Source organism: Hippoglossus hippoglossus, chromosome 19 (assembly GCF_009819705.1).
Source record: "Hippoglossus hippoglossus isolate fHipHip1 chromosome 19, fHipHip1.pri, whole genome shotgun sequence".
Lineage (NCBI taxonomy): Eukaryota > Metazoa > Chordata > Actinopteri > Pleuronectiformes > Pleuronectidae > Hippoglossus > Hippoglossus hippoglossus.
This window is the reverse complement of record NC_047169.1, coordinates 2,599,553-2,621,298: the sequence shown is the minus strand read 5'-3', so window position 1 is coordinate 2,621,298 and position 21,746 is coordinate 2,599,553. Positions and strand designations below refer to the sequence as shown.

The 21,746-nt window shown below is 44.7% G+C and overlaps 4 protein-coding genes across 4 annotated transcripts in view; 3 read left to right on the top strand and 1 right to left on the bottom strand.

Annotated features, from left to right (window-relative positions):
* Nucleotides 1–399, bottom strand: part of scn4aa (sodium channel, voltage-gated, type IV, alpha, a) — a 45,724-nt gene extending 45,325 nt beyond the window's left edge. Inside the window, exon 1 of the mRNA XM_034569889.1 lies at nucleotides 20–399. The gene's annotated coding sequence lies outside the window, so the exon portion shown is untranslated. The remainder of the gene's footprint in view (nucleotides 1–19) is intronic.
* Nucleotides 400–5,402: 5,003 nt separating this feature from the next.
* Nucleotides 5,403–8,731, top strand: dydc2 (DPY30 domain containing 2). The gene is made up of 9 exons (XM_034571475.1): nucleotides 5,403–5,549; nucleotides 6,208–6,330; nucleotides 6,605–6,626; nucleotides 6,657–6,757; nucleotides 7,015–7,287; nucleotides 7,596–7,727; nucleotides 8,010–8,162; nucleotides 8,352–8,453; nucleotides 8,601–8,731. Exons 1-9 carry the CDS (start codon nucleotides 5,403–5,405, stop codon nucleotides 8,628–8,630), a joined length of 1,083 nt encoding a protein of 360 aa, XP_034427366.1. The 3' UTR covers nucleotides 8,631–8,731.
* A 978-nt stretch (nucleotides 8,732–9,709) lies between these two features.
* On the top strand, nucleotides 9,710–11,661 carry LOC117753154 (peroxiredoxin-like 2A). Its single transcript, XM_034571063.1, has 5 exons — nucleotides 9,710–9,989; nucleotides 10,124–10,215; nucleotides 10,711–10,851; nucleotides 11,049–11,213; nucleotides 11,300–11,661. Exons 1-5 carry the CDS (start codon nucleotides 9,839–9,841, stop codon nucleotides 11,411–11,413), a joined length of 663 nt encoding a protein of 220 aa, XP_034426954.1. The 5' UTR covers nucleotides 9,710–9,838; the 3' UTR covers nucleotides 11,414–11,661.
* Nucleotides 11,662–12,365: 704 nt separating this feature from the next.
* On the top strand, nucleotides 12,366–20,566 carry LOC117752459 (PDZ domain-containing protein 7-like). The gene is made up of 18 exons (XM_034569774.1): nucleotides 12,366–12,542; nucleotides 13,289–13,369; nucleotides 13,774–14,063; nucleotides 14,583–14,720; nucleotides 14,798–14,972; nucleotides 15,058–15,234; nucleotides 15,665–15,812; nucleotides 16,467–16,527; nucleotides 16,616–16,793; nucleotides 16,949–17,175; nucleotides 17,251–17,397; nucleotides 17,503–17,618; nucleotides 17,978–18,069; nucleotides 18,209–18,300; nucleotides 18,490–18,561; nucleotides 18,886–19,500; nucleotides 20,048–20,148; nucleotides 20,361–20,566. Exons 3-18 carry the CDS (start codon nucleotides 13,901–13,903, stop codon nucleotides 20,502–20,504), a joined length of 2,646 nt encoding a protein of 881 aa, XP_034425665.1. The 5' UTR covers nucleotides 12,366–12,542; nucleotides 13,289–13,369; nucleotides 13,774–13,900; the 3' UTR covers nucleotides 20,505–20,566.
* Nucleotides 20,567–21,746: the final 1,180 nt, after the last annotated feature.

Sequence of the window (21,746 nt, the reverse complement as noted above, 5' to 3'; positions counted from 1 at the left end):
AATCTGTATCTTATGCCACTTTTAGCTCACATGTGATGACACAGGTGAGCGGCGAACACGTCCCGGAGGACATTCACCTCGAGTCAACAACGTCTCAGGCAAACGATGCAGTACAACTCACTCTAAGAACATCAACAACAACGAAATGATGATCCCACATCCATGTGCACTGGCCCCCTGCTGCTGGAGCTCCACTGCAGGAGCCCAGCTGGGTACGTAAAGGCTGCAGGGCCTGGGACCACAGTGCAGTCTGAAGATCCGTCTCCACGCTGTCCCACGCCTCTGATCTGGGCAGCAGCTGAGTAACGATTGGGTGCGAGCGTCCACAGCATCACAGCGTCTTGCCCATCTGCAATAAAGACGTGGCCTAAAAATAAAACCTTGTCCCTCTGGCAGGAGGCATCATGGGGGATTGAGAAAGTTGCAAAGTGTCCTCGGAGAGACGTTCGAGTACGAGAACCTATTTACTGATCCAATAACACGTCTTTTTATTGTATTCCAAATGTTTTTGTGCAACATATAGTGCAGATCATCTACACAATAAGGGACATAAATAAAGGAAATAAAATAAAACCTGACAATATGGATGTGCAGCCATAATACACACACATAAATATATATATATATATATTTCATTTTAGGCCGATTCCCAGATATTTCAGATATTTCTCACCAGAATGGCTGAAATACTATTACCACGTCTTTACAGAATATTAGTTTCACCCTGATAAAACTACAATTAAATTATTCTTCGTCTGCTCCAAAAGAGCAGTTGCGACATGCTAGCATTAGTTTTTACAGCGACGAAGAAGAAACAATTTCAGGTATCGTAGTGTTAGCCAGAGCTCATTAAAAGCTGTGTCTCAACTCAGGATCTTTAATCCTTCAGAGGCTGCATTTGTAGACTGAATGAGTCAAAGCCAATGCGTCCCTGTCTGGTGACCCCGATCACAGAAATCCTCTGCAGACCATTCTCGTTCCGGCGGTCTTCGTGGGCCCTGTAGACCACATCCTCCGAAGGACCGGGCCTACCTAGGTAATGGTGCCAGCAAGTATCACGAGCTGGGATCCTCTGAAGAACGCGGCCCCTGAATTGAGACGCAGCTAAAACGTCAGCAAGTTGGAAATATTTATCAAGTCTCTCATTTATCATTCTCTGTTTGTCGCAGGGTTTAATTTGAGTCAGACCAGTAAGCATCACCTCACACCGGGTTAGAACATAGGGCTGTTAATGCACATTATAGGAGTTTGTAAATGCACCGATATCTGATCTGTAGCTGATTCGTCCAGGTATCAGAAACAGTATCAGGAAAGGAAACTGGTGTGAGAGCATCTCTCTGGCCTCCAGGGAGTCCTTCACCTGGCAGTTGAGGACATGGCCCTGTCGTGATGTTCAAGTGTGGCAGTAAAAACACATGTTGGACACAACATCACCTTCACAACACAAACACACACTCACTCATGCACACATTTAAAAACACTGCTGAGACGCCATGAATCTACCAATTCCATATTTGACCCAAGCTCCATTACAGGTCTACGTTTATTATTAGAACAAAGGTGCTGCTTTTAAAACAGCATTTGATTTATTTGGCAACACGACTAATTATTTTTCAGAGCCAACAAATAAATTAAAAAAAACTCCACGTTCTATCTTTCAAATGAAAAAGTAGTTTGAGCACAATTCGAATCTTAAAACCATCAAAAATCATTCACGAGTCAAATCCTTCAATCTGCAATCTGAGACTTCTCCGCGTCCAAGCTTCATGCAGGAGTCGCACACATGAAAACTGAATTCAGGAGGTTACCTTGCACGGTCCAGCAAAAATATTTCCACAGAATCCAAGAAACTTGAGAAACAAAAAGCAAGTCCTCCGTCCAGCCTGTGAGGACGCAGCTCTGTGGCTGCGGGACAGCTGTTGCTGACGCAGAGTGGAGCTCTGCACTGAAACCGGAGGAGTCGCTCCAGGTAGGAAGGAGCAGATCAGACCTTTGACACTTCAGCCGCGGAGCCGCTTCCTCCTCCCGCACAGCTGGTCGCTGCTGCCCGCCTCTCCGCGCGCTCAGTCCGGGGGATGGCTCCCGCTGCTGCCGCCTCGGAGCTCCTCCTGCACCTCCTGCACCTCCTGCACCAACTGCACCTCCTGCACCACCTGCACACTTTTCCTCCTGGACCACCTGCACACACAGATGACAACACAATGATAATATTATTATTGAATAATGATAACATCACAAGTTTTCATTGCATTGCATTAAATGTGCATTAAATATGTCTTGCTTAATCATGTTTATTTATCAATGACTGATTACTTGTGTGTGTGTGTGTGTGTGTGTGTGTGTGTGTGTGTGTGTGTTTAATGAGTGTACTAGTATTTCATATATTTTATTTTCTTGTATTAATATGTATTTTATGTTTTTCGTGTAAAGTACATTGAGTCTACCTCTGTATGAAGTCTACTAAACAAATTAAAATTGATTGAAAAGTCGTGTGTCATTATTATAAAGTGATAAACTTCTCTACCTCATACAAGTATTTATACATTCAGTCATTTTAACTTGTAAAGAATCTTGTAACTGTGTTTTTAAAGGTGCTATATACAAAGTTTATCATTAAAGTTATTATTATGCATTCAGTTAAACCTGTAGGTACTAAACATATAAATATCATTATGTTTGTTATTGTCATTATTCAATAATAATATTATCATTATTTCTCGTAGACATTGCTCTCAGCGGTGAAGCAGCTTCCTTCTCGTTTCAACAAGTCTGACAATGAGGATTTAAGTATTTTGTTATTTTCTGTTTCAGAAGTGGAGCCACGTGAGGTGAGAACGTGGCCGAGGATCAGTCTGTGTGTGTCAGGGCATGAAAAATAATAAGTTCCTTATTTGTTTGAGGATTTCTGATGAATCTGATGAATTCTGATGAAGCTGTGATTTTTAATAAAACTGACAAGGCCTCCAACAAAGTTCTTCGCACAAATAATTAGAGAGGAAACTTCACTAGGAACCAATACAAGATTTAAGGAGCAGTGTTATAGTCTTTTGCAACCACAAGAGGGCAGCATGATTTCACAAAGTTAGTTCTCATATTGTGCTTTGTGCCACTTCTCCTATTTATCTTTCACTTTTAAACTAAACTGCAAGACTTAGTGGGATTAATTTAAAATGTGAAAACTCCACAGACCCTCATTTGAACACATGAATCTGACAGAAGGTCTTCAATTTAGTTTTCTGTTAGATTTTAACGAAAGCAAAACTATGCAACAAAAACATATTCAGCAGGAAACGTTTTAAAATATGGGTAATATCCACACTTTAGTTGTGTCTCAGTTCAGTGAGTTGAAAATAATATTCATAATTATGTTTTAATTTGTGCACAAGCACCTGAAACCAAAACATAGTTGAATTTAAGTTTGGAATGATTGGGTTCTTCTCCATCTTACACCTCCATGTTTCTATGGACGACCCGAGCAGACAAACCCAACACTGGCTCCAGGAATCATAACACTCACACTATGATATGATAATCTTCTTGGAAAAAAGATCAGATTCTTGATTAGTCTTCATTTGCAGAGAGGGGGTCCAGGCCTGCCTCTGATTGGCTGAGCCGCCCTGTCGGTGTGAAGGCTATATTTGGCTGAAAGGTGCGCGGTATGATTATACAAGGAAAATGATATCTATGATTACAAATGTAAACTGGTGTCATCTGCTTCTTGGAAATGGAGCCTGCTGCAGTTCTCCCCCCCCCCCCCCACCACCCCCACCTTCTTCCCCCTGTTTCAGGACACAGAGCAAATAAAAGGATATCAAATACTTTTTACTTTTACTCTCCAGTATATATAATTATGTATATTATATATATATGTCAGTCATGTTTTTATTTCGACATATTTGTGCTCTATGTATTGTGTATGCTATTTAAAAATGTAAATAATCATGTTAGATTTTGTATCTTTAGTTTATTTATTTATTGTTATATTTTAATAGTTATTTTAGTAGTAGTTGTATTAGTATTAGTTGTATTACTAGTAGTTGAAGTTGTATTAGTAGCAGATGAAGTAGGAAGTAGGAACTATTTAATGTAGATTTGAAGGAGGGGAGTATTAAGGACGCGACACTGTTACCATGGAGACAGTCGCTACATCCGGACCTTAGACTGTAAACAAAAGATGGACGTAGCTTCCATCGGACGCTGAGTGAAAAAGGTTCGTGTTTACTCTTCTTCTCTTTACTTCGTCGGTGAATAGCTTGTTTTTATTTATCTCGTAATTTAAGATATTAGATGAGAACAACTTAATGTAGCGACACATTAAAAACTAGGGCTGCGAACAGAACCGAGTCACTGGACCACGCCCACTAATCACGCATCACGGTCCACGCCATCAAGTGCAGAACACGCGGTGAAAGTTTCATGTAAATCGAATTAAAGTTATAAAACGAGGCTTACTTCCTGCTGCCGGTAGATGGCGCTATCACTACAGACGAATAGATCTGTTCAGGTCTTGGCTCTGATGAAGCCTGAGAACTCTGTTGCTGATTGGACAATGCACAGTGGACATATCTATATAGATATTCATGTGATGCTTGATGTTATATATATTGTATACTCAATATTATTGTAGAGAAAGATAAAAACAATCACAAGGTACATGTTGAGTCAAAGCTTTATTTAAACAGCACAGATACAGAAAACCAGGATGTGTTTGTGGAATTTCCTTCATCAGTCCATCTCTCTTTTCTCTTTCACTTTGAGTTTGCGTGAGTCTACGGTTTGATTTTCCGTCTTCCACAAGGCCAGTTCAAAGCCACTGCCTTTAATCCATCAATCGCTTCATCCAGTATTACTTAGATGGCTGTAATATCAAAGACACCTTGACGGCCTTTGATGTTTCATAAAGGAAAACAGGGAACGCAGAAGAGGAAGAAGACACAATAGACGGACATATAATTGGATCACAGACTTATATTTTATACGTGTATTCAAGTAAGTGTTGGAACAGCTTTATCAGGAAGGTATATGGTAGAAAATGGGAGTCCTCAGGGCACTGTCATTAGTCCAGCCTTGTTTTCCATTATGATGAATGATGTGTTCTCTCAAGTTCAGGGTGATATTTGGTTTGGGCTGTTGTTACACACATGTGGTTTGAGGGAGATGAACAAAGGACACTGAAGTTACAGCAACTTTGTTTGTCACAGCGACTCGTTGAAATTTGACGCCAAACCACTAACATGTTCAACAAAAACTCACAGTTTTGATAAGACTCCATCATCAATATCTTGAGAACATCTGACAGAGTTTGACATGGTTGCAGTCAATGGACGAGGAGGAATTAATCAGTGTGCTGTCGGTGCTCAGGCCCAAATAAAACCTTTGTTTCTTGACGTTAGGAAACAAACATGGACTCGGAGTACATCCGGAAACATCTTGGAAAGTGTCTGGCAGACGGACTGGCTGAGGTGGCCGAGCTGCGCCCCGTCAACCCCGTCCTGTGCCTGGCTCACTGGCTCCTCAAACACAACACAAATGTCCAGGAGGGCAAGGGGGTAAGTTGCTGGTTCGTCCTCCTGACACCAGGGGGCAGCATTACACAACCTGCTGACAACTCCAGGAGGAAACATTCATTCATTCACTTCCTCAACAACCCAGAGACCAAAGTACAATTCTGATCACCACAGAAATCTCACTAAATCCTTTGATCACCTGAGAAACACAAAGAGCGACGGTTTCTCCCCAGAGATTAAATGATAACTTTATTCATTTAGCATCTTTCAAATCAAAGAGGACAAATACAAACAACAAGACAAAGACAAGGAGCTAATTTATACAATGTCATTTAAAATCAAAGATGGCAAATTACTTAAAGGGATAGTTCTACTGGCACTACCACGGACTCAGCCCCTGATCTTCAAACAGGTCTGAGGAGCTGTAGTAAAGGATGACACAGTCTTAGACGGTCTAAGCTCCTCAGGCTGAGCACGGTAAAGCCATTTAACCTGGTGGCACCATGGTAGTAAAAACCCCTCCACCTTTAGCTTTGATTGAGAAACTGACAGACTAACACGGCTCGTCTGGAGATCTACAGCTGCCTCATAAGAAGTATTAAAAGAAAGGATGATAAAGCCTCTTACGACTATTCTACAGTTGTCCAGAAGTGTAATTGGCTCCTTTCTTGACGTTGAACCACTTTTTCTTTTTTTGCAGAAAAAGGCCCATTCAGCTCTGCTGGAGAAGGAGCAGGCAAAAGCCAAGGAAGAGGAGCCGCTGAGGGAGAAACAGAGGGAGGAGGAGCTGAAGACCAGCGAGGCCTTGGAGGAGGCGAAAAAAGTAGGTTAAGAAAAACCCCTGAGATGTTTTTTAACGGAACCAAACAGTCCCCTTAAAGTTAATCAAGTCGCATCAAATTGTAAACACTTATCTTCAAATTACTCTTGGATATCAGTTCCCTAAATATGTCAGATGTTTTCATCAAGATTAATGAATTATTCCCAGGGAAGTTAGAGAAAATGTCTAAATACCAAGTAATAAAAGAATGATTGGAGAATAGAGGAAGGTTGAGAAAAGCAAGTGACACTTCTAGTAAGTATCAACACTTCCACAGATCTCTGAAAAGGAGGCTACAGGCGCCGACTCACCGAAGCCGGCCGCACCAGGAGCCGCTGAGGACGACAAACCAAACACTCCTCCTCCTGAGAACAAGCTGGAGGAAGATGAACAGGAAACTGAAGCTCAGGAAAATGACCCATTACAGGAGGTGATTTAAATAAAGTCGATTTCACAGCTGTGTGCTTCTGGTGGTGGTTCCTCCCTGATCATTCGTAGTTTCCTTATAAATCTGGTCTCTTTCCTGTGACCTTTGGTGTTGATTCATGGTCTTTGCTGAGGCGCTTGTGGTGGAGCAGGGTGTTGCCTTCATTCTGATACGTCTGTGCATGACTCGCCTTGCATGGTGTGGAAACAGCCGTCAAACGATGGGCGCCAAATGCTCTAAGGAGATGGTGTGTCTGCCAGGTTACAGATACTGTAACTGAGAGACAACCTGAGGAGGAGGCGAGCTCGGCCCTCACTGAGACCCTCACTGAGGCCCTCACTGAGACCCTCACTGAGACCCTCACTGAGGCCCTCAGCAATGACCTCGGAGGGGAGGCCACAGAAATACCAGTCGACAGAAGCGAAGTGGAGTCGAGGAGCGATCAAGCAGAAGAGGAGCCACGTGATAATGAGAAAGAGGAGAAAACTGAAGAGACGAGCACCAATCAGGCAGAGGAGGAACACAAAGAGGAGGTGATGAGACTCTAAAGGTCTGTTCTGTCTGTTTACCTGGATGGTTTGTATCACAGCATCAAATTCATAACACATGAAACGATGATTAGATGTTAAACTCAGGAGAAAAATCTTATATTTCACTGTGATGTTAAAGGTTGATCATTTGAATTAGAGTTTTTACTTGAATATCAGCAGCGATGTGTTTTGAAACCCTGACGTATTAAAGAGGCAGTGACAGAAACACAGAAAAATTCATCATGTCTCCTTTAAAATAACCATTTAAAAATTCAATCGCACATTACTCTGTCTCACAACTGCCCCTACAGGCGGCCGATGAACCCGAGCAGACCGAACCGCTCTCGACACTTGAAATCCAAGACGCCAATGATTTAGAAACAGACCAAACTGAGGAGCAACACGACAAACAAGACCCTCGTTCCCCCGAGCACCCAGAGAAGGTGATGCTGCTGAAATAGACCTGTGCTGCTGATTTTTATTATATATATATAAATATATAGCATGAGGATTTCAGATTTCCTTATACAAAGCAAGAGACACAGGGTGATTAAGACAAGAGGTCCAGATGAGGGGCAGTAGAGAGCGAGGCCTCAGGTGTGAAGGTGATGGAAGCACAGAGGTTTCAGGCTGAGAAGAGCAGGATGACAGGATTCTCTTTATTACTGTTTTCCCTGATCTCTACTTCTCTCTACTCATTTTGTGCATCACCCCATTTTTACCAGAAGTTTGCTGAGGACGAAACCGACAAACCTGCAGATTCCGTCCCGGTGGAGTCGGCCTCACCCCGGAAGGATGACGATCTCCAACCGGAGGAGATCTTTTCTACCGAAGAACAGGAGACACGATACTCAAGTTCTCCTGCTCCTCAGGATCAGGATCAGGTTTCTGATGTCAATTAATCTACTGAACATTCACCTAAAGATATTCTCTTGTGTAAAATGCAGATTGTTTCTCTTAATTGTCTCATTGTTGAGTCAGAAAAGCAGGTTCAGAGGAGGCAGCGGTGTAGAAGACGTCCTGGAGATGGTTCTAAAAGACGTTTAACTGTTGTGGTCTCATCTCAGGCCGACGGGCGACGCACAGGTGAGACCCCCGATCGCTCTGCAGAGGAAACAGTGACTTCACAAGAGGATCCCGAGATAAATCCAACCGACGCTGAGGAGAAGGTGAAGAACCCAAAGTGATTCATGATCCGTTTCAAATGTTCCCACACACACAACCTGCCTGGATCAATGAGTTTATAATCTATGCTATTTATTCATAAATCTTGTGGGTGTAAATAATTTGTCACTAAGTTCTGTGTTTCTTTTCAGGAAGAGGAAAATGACACAGATCGTACTTGACCAAGTCAGAGTTTAATGATCCTTCATCCACTGATCCATATTTTACATTTTAATAAATACACAAATGAAACATGTAAACTTTAGGTTACCTTTCAATATTAAATATATACTTTTTTCTCAAAGATGGTTTCTGTCATTTCATCTTGTCACAATGCAGTTTGTTCAACTTGTGTTTTTGAGAAGTTTGGTTTTAATTAGTTGTTTGATGATATAAAAACGGGGTGAAACGTAAAAAAACTACCACTGAAGTAAGAAAACTACAAATAAAGACCATCAGACAAGGCAAACTCACATTTCTTCAGGTACACAGTCCAAACTCTGAAGATATGAAGCCTCCACCATGAGGTCCCTGGGCTCTGTGTTCAGGAAGTGAAGTCAGGTGACCCGGCTTCCTTTGAAGACTGTGAGGGTGGGGCCACAGGAGGCAGGAGGCCAGGGGCACGTTCAGGTGTTGTCCAATCAGCAGCGTCATATTAGAAAAGGCAGAGACACAATGGATTGTGAAGTTCTCTGCAGATGTGGCAGCTGCTGTTTCAGATGAAGATATTTAATTCAATAAGCTTCTATCTTCCAGTTGCAATAGTTTTTATAAAGCTTTATTCTTATTTCATGTTTTGGGGCTTTCTTATTTCAACTCTTAAGTCTTAATTAACTATTTTATTTGGGATTTCGAGGTTGCAAAGTCGTGTCTTGTATTTTATATTTTGATCATCTTGATTCCTCTAATCCGAAAGTTATTTGTAATCGTTATTATTTAAGTAAATTTTGGTGAAATTGTTAATTTCAGAAGGAGCCTGTTGGGCCTTGGTGACATTCGTGTTAATGTTAATGTACAATAATGTTTGTTAAACTTGTGTAAAGATGATTTTCATGGTGTTAATGTGATTAATTCCCCACAAAGGTCGCAGACTACAGCTCATAACTCGTGACTCAGCTCATTGCTCAACCTCCTCCTGGCCACATGACGCTGCAGTTTCCGCACTGACCTCTGATCCAGAGGCGGAGGTTCTGTGCGTAATGACGCGTCCGCGCGCCCCAGACCCGAGGCCGAATCAGACAGCTGCGTGTAATCAAGTCCTGTGGCTGTATAAAGACGCGGGGGAGTGGAAACACAGCGAGGATCAGAGCTGGAGGTTCGAGCCTCGCTGGAGTTCGTGCGACGTGAGAAGCGCCAGATGCGTTAAGGCGCACGGAGGAGAGAGAGAGAGATGGCAGCGGGAGTCGTGGCCAACCTGGTGGCGTCTGCCCTCGGCCTCTTCACCGCTGTGACCAATTTCCTCACTGACATGTTCCTGACTCCACCGCTGAAGGCCTCTCTCCAACATCTGGAGGAGACTGAGCTGAAAACCCTCAGAGGAGGTGAGACAGAGGGTTTTTTATCCACCACAGAATGTGATTATACATATTCTAATGAATTGGGTGAGACCAGAGCTGTTGTTCAGTGGGAACGTGTAAATCTGTTGCTCCACTCTTTCACCTCCTCTGTGCGTCAGAGCTGAAAACCCTGAAAGCCAAATGTCTGTGGGAGAAGTCTGGAGCTGTCATCATGGCAGTGCGGAGGCCTGGATGATTTTTGTGCAGAGAGGTAACACACACACACACACACACACATCACAAGACGTCCTAGGGCTAAATTAAAATTCTGTATCGTGAGAATAAATGTGATTATCATTTCCCTGCTCCAGGAGCCAAACAGACCTTTCTTTCTGCAATCGAAAACACAGCTTGTGATGAAGAAAGAACCTTATTACACAACCTCGAAAAAAAAATCTCCTTCCACAATGTCTTTCATAGACTTTTAGTGGTGATGCTAAACATCCTCTTATCTTATAAACATATTTGGAATCTTTTTGGTAACTGTTTATAGATATCGACATCTCCACTTCCTCCCACTATTCAGAAATGAAACCAAAAACATCCTGGATGTGAAGAAACGCCACCATCAGAACATTTGAACGTGCATCAGTGTGATAAGAACCTAAAATGATAGAAACCATCTTTTGGAGGATTTAACATTATCACAGAAATCTGCACAAAGGTTTGTTACGTAGAGTTTGACTTCCTCCCCCTCGTGCTGCAGGAGGCTGCAGAGCTGTCCTCTCTGAAACCCCAGCTGGACAAGCTCGGGGTCCCTCTGTACGCGGTGGTGAAGGAGGACGTCGGCAACGAGGTCCAGAACTTCATGCCGTTCTTCGAGGGCGAGGTTTTCTTGGATGAAAAGGTGGGACTATTTATTTATTTATTTATTCCTGCAGTGAATTGGTTTTATTGTGTCCGTGTCCCTCTGGACGTTCAACCCAGATCCAGCCAGTATTTCTTCTCGTCAATACACTGATTGTCTCTCGGGACGTGTGGGGAATCGGTTTGGGTCGGGCATGACTGACTCCAGAGGTTTTGGTTTGTGTGCTTTCATTGCAGAAGTGCTTTTATGGACCCCGTGAGCGGAAGATGGGTCTGTTGGCGTTCCTCCGTCTCGGGGTGTGGGCGAACGGCCTGAGGGCCTTCAGAAGGGGCTTCATGGGAAACATGTTGGGAGAGGGCTTTGTCCTCGGTGGGGTCTTCGTCATCGGAACAGGACAGCAGGTAACGTCCGTCATCACATTTTATCTCAAGAGGAAATAAAATGAGGGGTTTTTTTCTCACTGTTTTCTTTCTGTTTTTCTTTTCAGGGAATTCTTCTGGAGCACAGAGAGATTGAATTTGGGGACAAAGTCAACACTGAAGATGTCATCAAAGCTGCCAGAAGAATCCAACTGGAACTTCTGCCAATAGAGAAGAAATAACCATTTGTATTGTGGATTTAAAAAGAAAAGCAGAAAACATCTCTCAGGGACACCAGGATGCATTTTGGGAGACGACTGTGTTGAAGAGGATCTGAGCGTATTAATGACGGCCTGTCTTTAAACTCAACTGAGGGAGCAGACCTGATGTCTAACATCTCAGTTTCCTTTATTACTCTGTGATCCCATTGTGTCTATGGAGCCAAGAGCCTGTGACCTGTGACTAATAATAAAGCAAATGCATCCATGCATCTAATATCTCTATCACTTATTCTTTGTGGGGACGTAGGGGGAGCTGACGCTGGGTGAGAGGAGGGGCACAGTCTGGACAGATGGTCAGTGTGTCGCAGGGCAGACGTGTGTATGTGTAGACAACCATTTCTACTATCAGTCAGTTTAGAGTCAATTAACCAAACCACACTGTCTTTGGACTGGAGGAGGAAGAACTCGGAGAAAAGTCCACAGAAAGAGCCCGACTGAACCAGGGTTTAAAACAAAACACCTTTCTCACAAAACTGTTAAAAGTGAGATTCTATTACTTTTGAAATAATTGCCTCCACCAGGGAGGTTGTTTCCATCTGAGTTTGTTTTTTAGCAGCATTACACAAGAACCTGTCCCATCTAAAGAATAGTTGTATCACTTTCACTGATTTCCCTGAGAAATAAGATGAGATTTATTGATCCACACTGAGGATATTCACTTGTTTTTGTTATTAGATTCAAAAATCTAATGTCTGTGTTTCAATATCTTTCAAGAAAAGAAAAACTAAATTTACATTTATGGATTAAAGTTTTTCCAGAAGGATTGAACAGTTTATGATAAAAACAATAAATTATTAATCTTCTCAGTCTTTGAAAACATCCTCACTCCCTTTCTTCAGAGGAAGTTGTGACAGGTTGATTGACATGTCACTCCTCCAATCAAATGCTCCCACCTGACTTGGAGCCAGCCAATCCCTGGGGGGGGCAGGTGAGAGGTTGTTTCTGCAGCTTTGACTCAGGTGGACTCGAACTGAACCTGAGATGGATTTAAAGGATGTTCGCTCCTCATTCTCTCGTTTCCTTCAGGATCAAACTTCCCTGAACTGAGATCAGTTCCGAGCTGCTGATCGACTCGAGGCTGAAACATGTGGTGAGTGTTTTATTTCTCATTTCTGAAAACACGTAGAACAAGCTGAAGGTTTTCTTGTTAAATAGGAAACTTCATTTAATGTGGTTTGACAGGGACAGTGGGGAATGTTTGTGGGGTGGGTGGGGGGGGGGGGGGTGAAGCCATGAGGACACTGTTATCACGGGTTAAGTTTAGTGACATGTAACCATGGTAACCGGCACCATGTGACTTCCCGACTCTTAAGTGGGTCAAGTCTGAGCTAAATAAACCCATTAAATCCCTTTTCTCACCTGCGGAGACAAACCACAGCGAGTTTCTCTGTGAAGCTGTTCAACAGATAAGATGAGATATAAGATATGATAAGATATAAGATAAGTTAAGATAAGATATAAGATATAAGATAAGATATAAGTTAAGTTAAGATATGTTAAGACAAGATATAAGATAAGATCTATTAACATATATTAAAATAAGATAAGTTATGATATGATAAGATAAGTGAGGATATAAGATCAGATATAAGTTAAGTTAAGATAAGATATAAGATCAGATAAGATCTGATAAGATAAACTTAGATAAACTAACCACTGGGGAAATCCACTTGTCACAGCAGCAGATGAAGTAAACAAGAGAACAAACAGAAGTATAAAAATAGAATAAAATAGAAAATGGAAGATAGAATTAGACCACAGACGGAGAATAAGTCCATAGCTTTGCTGAATGAGTGTTGTGTGTGTGTGTTTACAAACTGCTGCTGTGGCTTTGAGACTCCGACAGGTGAGAGACATGCAACATGGGCAGGGATGGACCGCAGAGTCAGAGGTCACGTCGCACAGCAACCTGCGAGGGTGAGTCCGCTTTGTCACAACAACACAATCACACAAATAGAGAAACACAACGTGTACGACTGTTTAAAACCAGAATGGAACCAGAATCGGACAGTTTTGTGTCCAGTCTGCTATCGGACGGTCGGGCTCCTCTGGAAAACTTCTGGAGATTCTCCGCAGTGTCTGTTCAGAAGAACATTGTGGTTTATGTTGGTCCGGACTGTGAGGAAGAGGAATATGCAGTAAATCGGAATGAGAGTATGTGCACAAGTCAACTGTTTGTGTTGTAAACAGTACAAGGAGTGCAAGGAAGCAGCAAATGAAATAATACTGTATAGATACAGGATTGTGTACATTGTGTTATACATGTGAATATCGAGTCTTTGCAGTGTGCTGCAGTTCATCGACGTGTGCATGTGTTGTAGTTCCAGGACACACGGAGCTGCCTGAGGATCCCCTTCCTTCTGCTCTATGCTGCTGTAGACGCCTCGGCCCGGAGCAGCAGTGTGTGTGTGTGTCTGTGAAAGGGGACCCCCCCCCCGCCCGTCCTCCATGGCTCACTCGTCAGACCCGTCCCGCGGGGAGAAGACCCCCGGCCCACAGGGGTCGCACACCGCCACACGCAACCTCTTACGGAAGAAGGAGCAGCGGCGGCGTGGAATCCGATCCTCCTCGCCCATGGGCCGGGTCATCCTCATCAACTCCCCTGTGGACGGTGAGGAGCAGCTGGGTGTGGTGAACATCCCGGCACATACATAATGTCAGGGTCTGAAAAGACAACATGAAACATCTTTATACACAAGTTTCTGCAGCAATTTTGTACAATTTAGTTGAAAAACACTAGTGAAAACATCACTAGATCCTTTCACCTGAATCGTACACTGAACCTTTAGCTGTTGAGCTAGTTGCAGCTTGTTTTTACTCAGTGTATAATAGTAATCTAGGTAAAGACTTGGTAAAGATGGACGACACGACTGCTTCCCAAAAGTGAAGCCGCCGTGCAACCAGGAATCCGTGTCCGCCATTTTTCAGTAGGAAAAGTGGAAGGAAGTGGAGAGAGTTTTAATTCAAAAGCCCACAAAGGGATTTACAGTCTATAAAACCTCTTAGTCACCGTCCGACGACCAGGACGCTGCTAGAGAACCACTGCTGTTATTTTTAACCAGAAGATGGAGAAGTCACGATCGACAGTAGTGACCATTAACGGCTCATTGACGCGGCGTGATGTTCTCAGGTGGAGACGACAGCGAGGACCTCCACACCATCACTGTGGATAAGAGCGTGGACGGGAAGCTCGGCTTCAGCGTGCGCGGGGGCTCCGAGCACGGCCTCAGCATCTTCGTCAGCAAGGTGGAGGACCACAGCACCGCGGGTGAGAGGAAGCACCACGTCACCGAACCGAGGCTCTGACCACGTGCTCATCACGGTGTTCTCGCTCTTTTGATTCAGAGGAAGCGGGTCTGCTCGTGGGGGACAAACTGGTGGAGGTGAACGGCATCAGCCTGGAGAACATCACCATGAGCAGCGCCGTGAAGGTCCTGACGGGAAACAACCGGCTGAGGATGGTGGTGAGGCGAGTCGGCAAAGTCCCCGGCATCCGCTACTCCAAAGAGAAGACGACCTGGTGATACAGGATTTAAAAACCGTCGTCGGATTGTGACCGAATGTGGTGAAGTTGGATAATCAGCGTTGAGTTTTTGTTTTTCCAGGGTGGACTTGATTCACAGGCGTATGGTGGTGGAGGAGAGCGGGCGGACACCGTCGGAAGCCAGCTCCGGCAGCGGCCTCCAGAGGATCGTGCACCTGTACACCACCTCGGATGACTACTGCCTCGGCTTCAACATCCGGGGAGGGAAGGAGTTCGGTCTGGGAATCTACGTCTCCAAGTAGGTGTCTCTGCTGCCGAGAGGCGAGAGACAGGAGGACGAGCCACAGATCTGATCTGAACAAAGAGGCAGATCCTGGTTTATCTTTTATCACTTTCTCTAACACTGTGAAGACATTTTCACCATTTCTCAGAGAATAATTCATGGATCTCATATTTAGGGGACTGATATTCATGAGTTTGTGCAATTTGGTGCAGATCCAAGTACAAATCTGGACGGGGATGGTTTTAAATGTGGTTTCATAAGGAAGCTTCATTCATTTGAAACAGTTTGCAGAGAGAAATCAAAGAATCAACCCTGTTTTAAGCTCATTTTAGTTTAGTGAATGGTTTTGCAGCTCATTTGTTCCTTCGTGTTCTGTGAAGCGTTGTTTGGTTTGTGTGCTCGATGTTAACCAGTGGATGAACTGGTGGATGTCTCGTTGTCTTAGACTGGATCCCGGGGGTCTGGCCGAGCAGAACGGAATCAAGATGGGGGACCAGATCCTGGTCGCCAACGGCCTGAGCTTTGAGGACATCAGCCACAGCAGCGCGGTGGAGGTGCTGAAGAGCCACACACACGTCATGTTGACCATCAAGGTGAGATGGAGGATGTGTGACCTTTGGCCTTTCACTGCAGACACAATCCCAGTTTGTCCCGAGGTCAGAGCAGAAGATATGAGAACAAATATCACCTGAAGTTCATGGTTTTGTTGATGTGACACCAAAAGCAGCATCTCCAAACACTTCTCACAGAGAAACTATTTGTCAGTTTCAAAGTGAAACAGGTCGATGCAGAAGGAATAAACATGTTTGTAACACGGACGTCACGCGTCGCGGCCCAGTGGCTGCAGCGGCGGCGGTTTGTGTGTCAGGCCCGACAGCTGGCGTGCAGCCGTAATATTCTGGAGCTTGGGTTTCACGCTGTGAGAAAATAGCCAGGGCGTGTGCATTATTCACCAGGCAGCCGGGATCAGGTGCTGATGGAAGCGCGGAGCCGGTGTTTCGTGCACGTCCTTGTTTTTCGGCATCCCTCGCTCCGCGCGGCGTGCAAACTGAGCCGGGGTCTGGAGTTAGAAAGCATCGCAACTGTCAGAGGTTACTAGAAAGTCAGGAAGGGAAACGTGCTTCCCTTCAGAGGAGGTGTAATGATGTGTGCATCTCCGGTTACTCTTTATCAAATACAGCCATCCCATAAAAGTTTCAAGCTCTCTACTGTATCTCATTTGCATATCTGCGGCCATATCTCGACAGGAAGCAGGACGATACCCTGCCTACAAGGAGATGGTGGCTGAGTACAGGTGGCTCAATAAGTGTATGTATCCGTTTCTGTATCTAGAAATCCATTTCTGTTCGGACAAGTTCTCTGTCACACACTGATCCTCTCTTGTTTTCCTACCCAGTGGCCAATGGCCCCCAGAAATCCTCGTCCCAGGGTTCAGACTCCAACTCGTCAGCCTCGTCTCTGTCGTCCGGGACGCCGGTCAGCTCTCTGAGCGGCCTGTCGCAGGTCATGTTCCCCCCCAGCCTGCCGTTCGGCTCGGACATGGTGGACGTCTCCATCTCCACCGAGGACCAGAGGTCAGGGTCGTCTCGTTCTTACTTTCCCACATTTGAGTTTATCATCTTGAGGCACCAGCAAGACATTTGTACGTGACGTTTTGCTTCACTTGAGCTTTCTAAAGTACGTGTGAACAGACTGGATCAGACATGATCATAGTCGTTGTTGTGTCCAGGTTTGAGTCCGAGCGAACCGAGACCGCCATCCAGACGGACCTCCCCCCTCAGAGGACGGGTGCAGACACCACCCGCAGCCTGGGACGCACCACCCTGCTCAAGGACACGTTGATCCGCGGAGAGGAGGACAGCGGGAGGAAGGAATCCCCCAAGACGGCCATGCTGCTGGCTCTCAGCATGCCGAGCCGACTCATCAGCCGGTCGCAGAGCCAGGTCACGGTGGCAGGTGAGGCCGGAGATTTCAGAACACGAGGGAGCGGCTAAGCGGCAAAAGTGACCTTCTGTTGGTGTCCCGTCGTAGAAATCACGCAGAAGACAGAGAAGAAGCAGAAAGGGAAGGAGCCGGAGGAGAAGAGCACCCTGCAGCGCTCCAGGACCTTCGTGAACCTGCTGTTTAAGGCCTCCAGGGGGCGCTCCAAGTCCCCGTTCACAGACAAGACAAGCAAAGGTAGCTGGGTCTCTGTGTCCTTCATCACAGATTTGATCAACTTGTGTTAAATAATCTAGATTTACAAGTTACATTACACTGACGTCCTTCCGCTCTGGTTTCCAGAGGGTCGAAAGCTCAGTGCGATGCCAAATCCAGAGATGCTGCGGGTGGTGGAGGACATGGCGCGCCGGCTGCTGCCCGAGGAGGAGGTGGCTGCTGTGATGGCGACGTGCCGGCGGGTAAGAGCATCAGTTCACAGCCGGAGCGAAAAGGTTTCAGCTTCTGTGGCGACGACCTTTGGACCGTTTCTTCCACTTCTAAGTCTAGATAATCACTCGTGTCTTTGGTCAGCCCAGTGGTTTAAAGAGGAACTTCACGTGTCCGGTTGTTTAGCTACAAACAGTGGACTCTACAAAGCATTAATTTGAACCACTAGGTGGCGTTTAGAGCAAACATTATGTTGTTTTAAAGTTAATTTGATCATAAATGTGACATTAAAACCAACATTAAATGTATTTAATCCAAAACAATCATATTAGGTTAGTTTACAGCTCAAACGTATTTAGGTGCAGTATCACTTTAATTATGACACTTGCAGTACACAGCAGAGCGGTCGGTGGAGAACCTGATACGCCACCTGCTGGCCGTGCTGGATCGGCCGGAGAAGCTGCTGCTGCTGAGGGAGGTCAGGTGAGAGGAACCGATGTATTTTCTTTTATCTTTCTTACATCTCGTTTTGTTCTGGGTTACTTTATTCACATGTATTTTAAATGGTAAGGTTTATTATTTTATTATTATTAATAATATGAAAAAATGTCTCATTTCCCAGAATGCTGCTTCCTCCGTCCGACCTGAGTGTTTTCAACAACATGGTGACTCCCATCGAAGTCGAGGCCTACGACATCCTCAAGTATCGCTCAGGTGCGTAGGATACAGACAGACTGGAAATAAAGATGAACGACACATCTCCAGTGTGTTGACTGCAGAGAATGTGCTTTACGTGCACAACAATCAGTGGAACACACAGGGATCCTCTGTTGAGTCAGATAGAACTGGTCTTATATCTGTAAACCAGTATCTCTCACCCCTCTCACCTTTTCCTCTCTTCAGTTCGAACTCCTCCTCTTCGCTGCTCCACGTCTGGTCGAGCTCCCAAACGCCGCCTCATCACTCCCATCCCAGGTCGGTGTCGTTCACCTCAACGACAATATCACCTTCCCGGGTCCGAGCTGTTAGGGACGCCGTCTTTAAAATGTTGTTTTCTGTAATATTAAAAAAAAATATATTGTTAACAACATATTTTCCCAGTTTCACAAAGAATAATTAATGGATCTTGGTGAAAAGAATGAGGCATATTTAGAGGACTGATGACCTACGAGTGTTTACAATCTTTTGAATTAAAGGTGTTTGTATGATTAGTAACTTTTCTTCTGTTCTCCGACACCTCAGCTGAAACTGTGCAGAGAACATGAAAAAAAGAAGAATCTGAAACTTGTCTTTTCCCAGATTACCGAGGAGGCTTTGAGCTCCACAGCGCCGAGGAGGTGGAGAAGGAGAGCCATCTACTGGGGGAGCTGGAGAGGCTCAGTCTGTCGGGGCCCCGGCGTTCCAAAGAGAGGCCCCGCGCCTCCACGTCCTTCACGCCGCTGCTGGACATCCCGGTGGACGGCTACACCGCAGCCTCCGGGGAGCCAGGACCCCGCTCGGCCAGTCCCATGCTCCCCAACTGGCTGCTGGCCCACAACGACGACCCCCGCCCCCCCCTCCGAACTGACATCGGCACCATTCGCTCCGTGCACTTCGACGAGGTGTCGCTCCACTCGGCCTCCGACAGGGCGGACACAGAGAGGGGACGGCCCCCGTTCAGAAACAGCCACCCCAAAGGTCAAAAGGAGCAAAGTGGAGGCCGGGGTAAAGACACCGTGTTCACGCTGCAGAGCGTCGCTCGCAGGAGTCGACCCTTGTTGTCGCAGGTGTTTGGTTCGAGTCCTGATCAACAAGTCGTGAGCGAACAGATGAACGGTCGTCTGGCGTCCGGCGAGAACGGACTCCACGGCTCGGACGCCGAACAGGAGTACGAGCTCAAAACTGTCAGCATCTCCAAGACCAAACAGTCATTGGGTAACGGATTCAAAGTCTAACGATCACATATCATTTAATTTATGAAAAATAAACATGATCCCCCATGACAGCTGACACTTACTCGCGATTGGTTGAGTGCGTGTAGAGGCGGGACCTTGATACCAGACCGCCATCACTTCTGGCTTCATTTCTGGCCAATGGGAGGAAGTAGAGATACGTATAGATATAGAAAGTATTAAGTCAAAATATTTTAAATACTTTCTTTAAATATTGGTTTCAGATGGTAACAGGCTGTTTAATGTTTGACCTAAAATGTGGATTTTATTATAAACACGAGTAGTAAATTTAATATTTTCAGCTGAGATAGATTCTACACACTAACAATTTAACAGTTATTAATAAATAGTCTTAACTGTTATATTATTGCACTTCAGTTTTATATATCTACCTGTGTTAACTTAAAAATACATGTACACAAACATACAATACTTGAGTTGTACGCACAGTTAACGACCGGTACAAATGTGCCATAGAGACACGAAATATAAAACACGTCACTGACTCTGCTGTTGTGTTGACGCTGCAGGCATCAGTATATCTGGAGGGATGGAGTCCAAGATTCAGCCGGTGGTGAAGATCGAGAAGATTTATCCTGGAGGAGCCGCCTCCACCTGCGAAGTGCTCAAGGTAACTCGACGGCCTCGGGGGAGGAATGTGTTGTGCTCTGTGGCATTTAAGTTATAAAAGTAATTATTAAGACTTGTGTGATTTAAACTGAAGACTGTATGATGCCTTCTAAAGATTTTGAGAGATGTAAATTCTCTTCTGAGACCCGCAGACTCTCTGCATCCCTCTTCCATCATCTCCTCTGACCTCAACCCTCTGTCTCGTGTCTCCAGGCTGGATTTGAGCTGCTGTCTGTGGATGGCGTCTCCCTGCACGCGGTGACCCATCCGCACGCGGTCGACATCATCCGAAAAGCCTTCAGCAACAAGGCCAAAGACCCCATGGTGTTTGTGGTCAAAGTCCCCAAAACCGTTTAAGAGGAGACGGAGATGCACATGGAGGGAGACGGGAAACCTGAACACGCCGCTGACCAGAGACCAGGGACGTGGCGTTTTGTTAAAGTGACGCCACAGATGCTGGTGATTCCTGAGCTGAGGCAGCAGCTCGTGGGACACAAGGAGAATTAAGCCGATGAATTTAGAGGAGGAACGAGACTCGATCATGACAGAAGAGAGGCTCCTGATGCCTTTACGTCGGTTTATCACAACGCAGGAGCCACGAACCTGGGTTTCTTTTGACATTAACATTCATCAGTGTATGAAAAGATACACAAGTAGACGTGTCATGGATCAGCAGTGTGCGTCTGTGCTCTTGACTTTTGGATGACAAACTGTACCCGAGTGCCTTTAACAGCCCTGTGGACTGAAAGCACAGTTTTGACCTGTGGGGGGCAGACGTGAGCCGGTCAAACATCTGTGCTGCAGGAAATGAAGAATATTTTGAACACAAACCTTTAAAAAACCTTGTATAAATGATTAAATAATCCAAACTGCCATTGGGGAGGATTACACAGCAGATACAACAGTTCTGTAAATACTGAAGTTTGACGACATGTACACTTGAACAAAATAAACCCAAGAGTCTGATTTCTGTGATACGATTAAAAAGTATTAAAGCCAATTAAAGGGGCCAAAAATCGGAGATTTCAAGAATAGGATCACGATATTACAAGAATAAAGTTGTAATATTACGAAAATAAAGTCGTACTATCATGAAAGTAAATTCGTAATTTACAAGAATATAGAAATTCAAAAGTAAAAATACTTTTTTCTTACCAAATTGACTTTGTCATATTCTGACTTCATATCGATTGTGACCTTATTCTCGATCTCTTTGAATGATGTTCTCTTCATTTTGGCTTTAATACTTCGTCACACTGTGAAAACTCAGGTCAACGAAGTTAGAATTGTGTATTTAATCTGGTGAAATAAAACATTCACCTCTCGCTGAAGAGCCAACGTGGCTGTGGTGTGGTATTAATTACACGTACATTTGTTTTACTGGAAACATGGATTCAATTTAAGTAGTTTTTTATTTAAGCGTCTTACCAGGACTGAATTTGAAAAAGGAGATATATATTTATATATTTTATGAAATGAGACAATCTGCTCATATTCAGGTGGATCATTTTAATTTGTGTAACTTGAAAAGGTTGAAAATGCTCTGATGTGCAGAAAACGCATCACTTCCCTGAGACTGTCCATCGCTGCAGCTCCTCT

Excerpts from the sequence above, each read along its gene's own strand:
- dydc2 (XM_034571475.1), top strand. The coding sequence starts at position 5,403 with ATGGACTCGGAGTACATCCGGAAACATCTTGGAAAGTGTCTGGCAGAC. Across the intron at positions 6,331-6,604 it reads CCTTGGAGGAGGCGAAAAAA|ATCTCTGAAAAGGAGGCTAC; the intron begins GTAGGTTAAGAA and ends ACACTTCCACAG. Across the intron at positions 7,728-8,009 it reads CCCCCGAGCACCCAGAGAAG|AAGTTTGCTGAGGACGAAAC; the intron begins GTGATGCTGCTG and ends CATTTTTACCAG.
- LOC117752459 (XM_034569774.1), top strand. The coding sequence starts at position 13,901 with ATGGCTCACTCGTCAGACCCGTCCCGCGGGGAGAAGACCCCCGGCCCA. Across the intron at positions 17,619-17,977 it reads TGATGGCGACGTGCCGGCGG|TACACAGCAGAGCGGTCGGT; the intron begins GTAAGAGCATCA and ends TGACACTTGCAG. Across the intron at positions 18,301-18,489 it reads CATCCTCAAGTATCGCTCAG|TTCGAACTCCTCCTCTTCGC; the intron begins GTGCGTAGGATA and ends TCCTCTCTTCAG.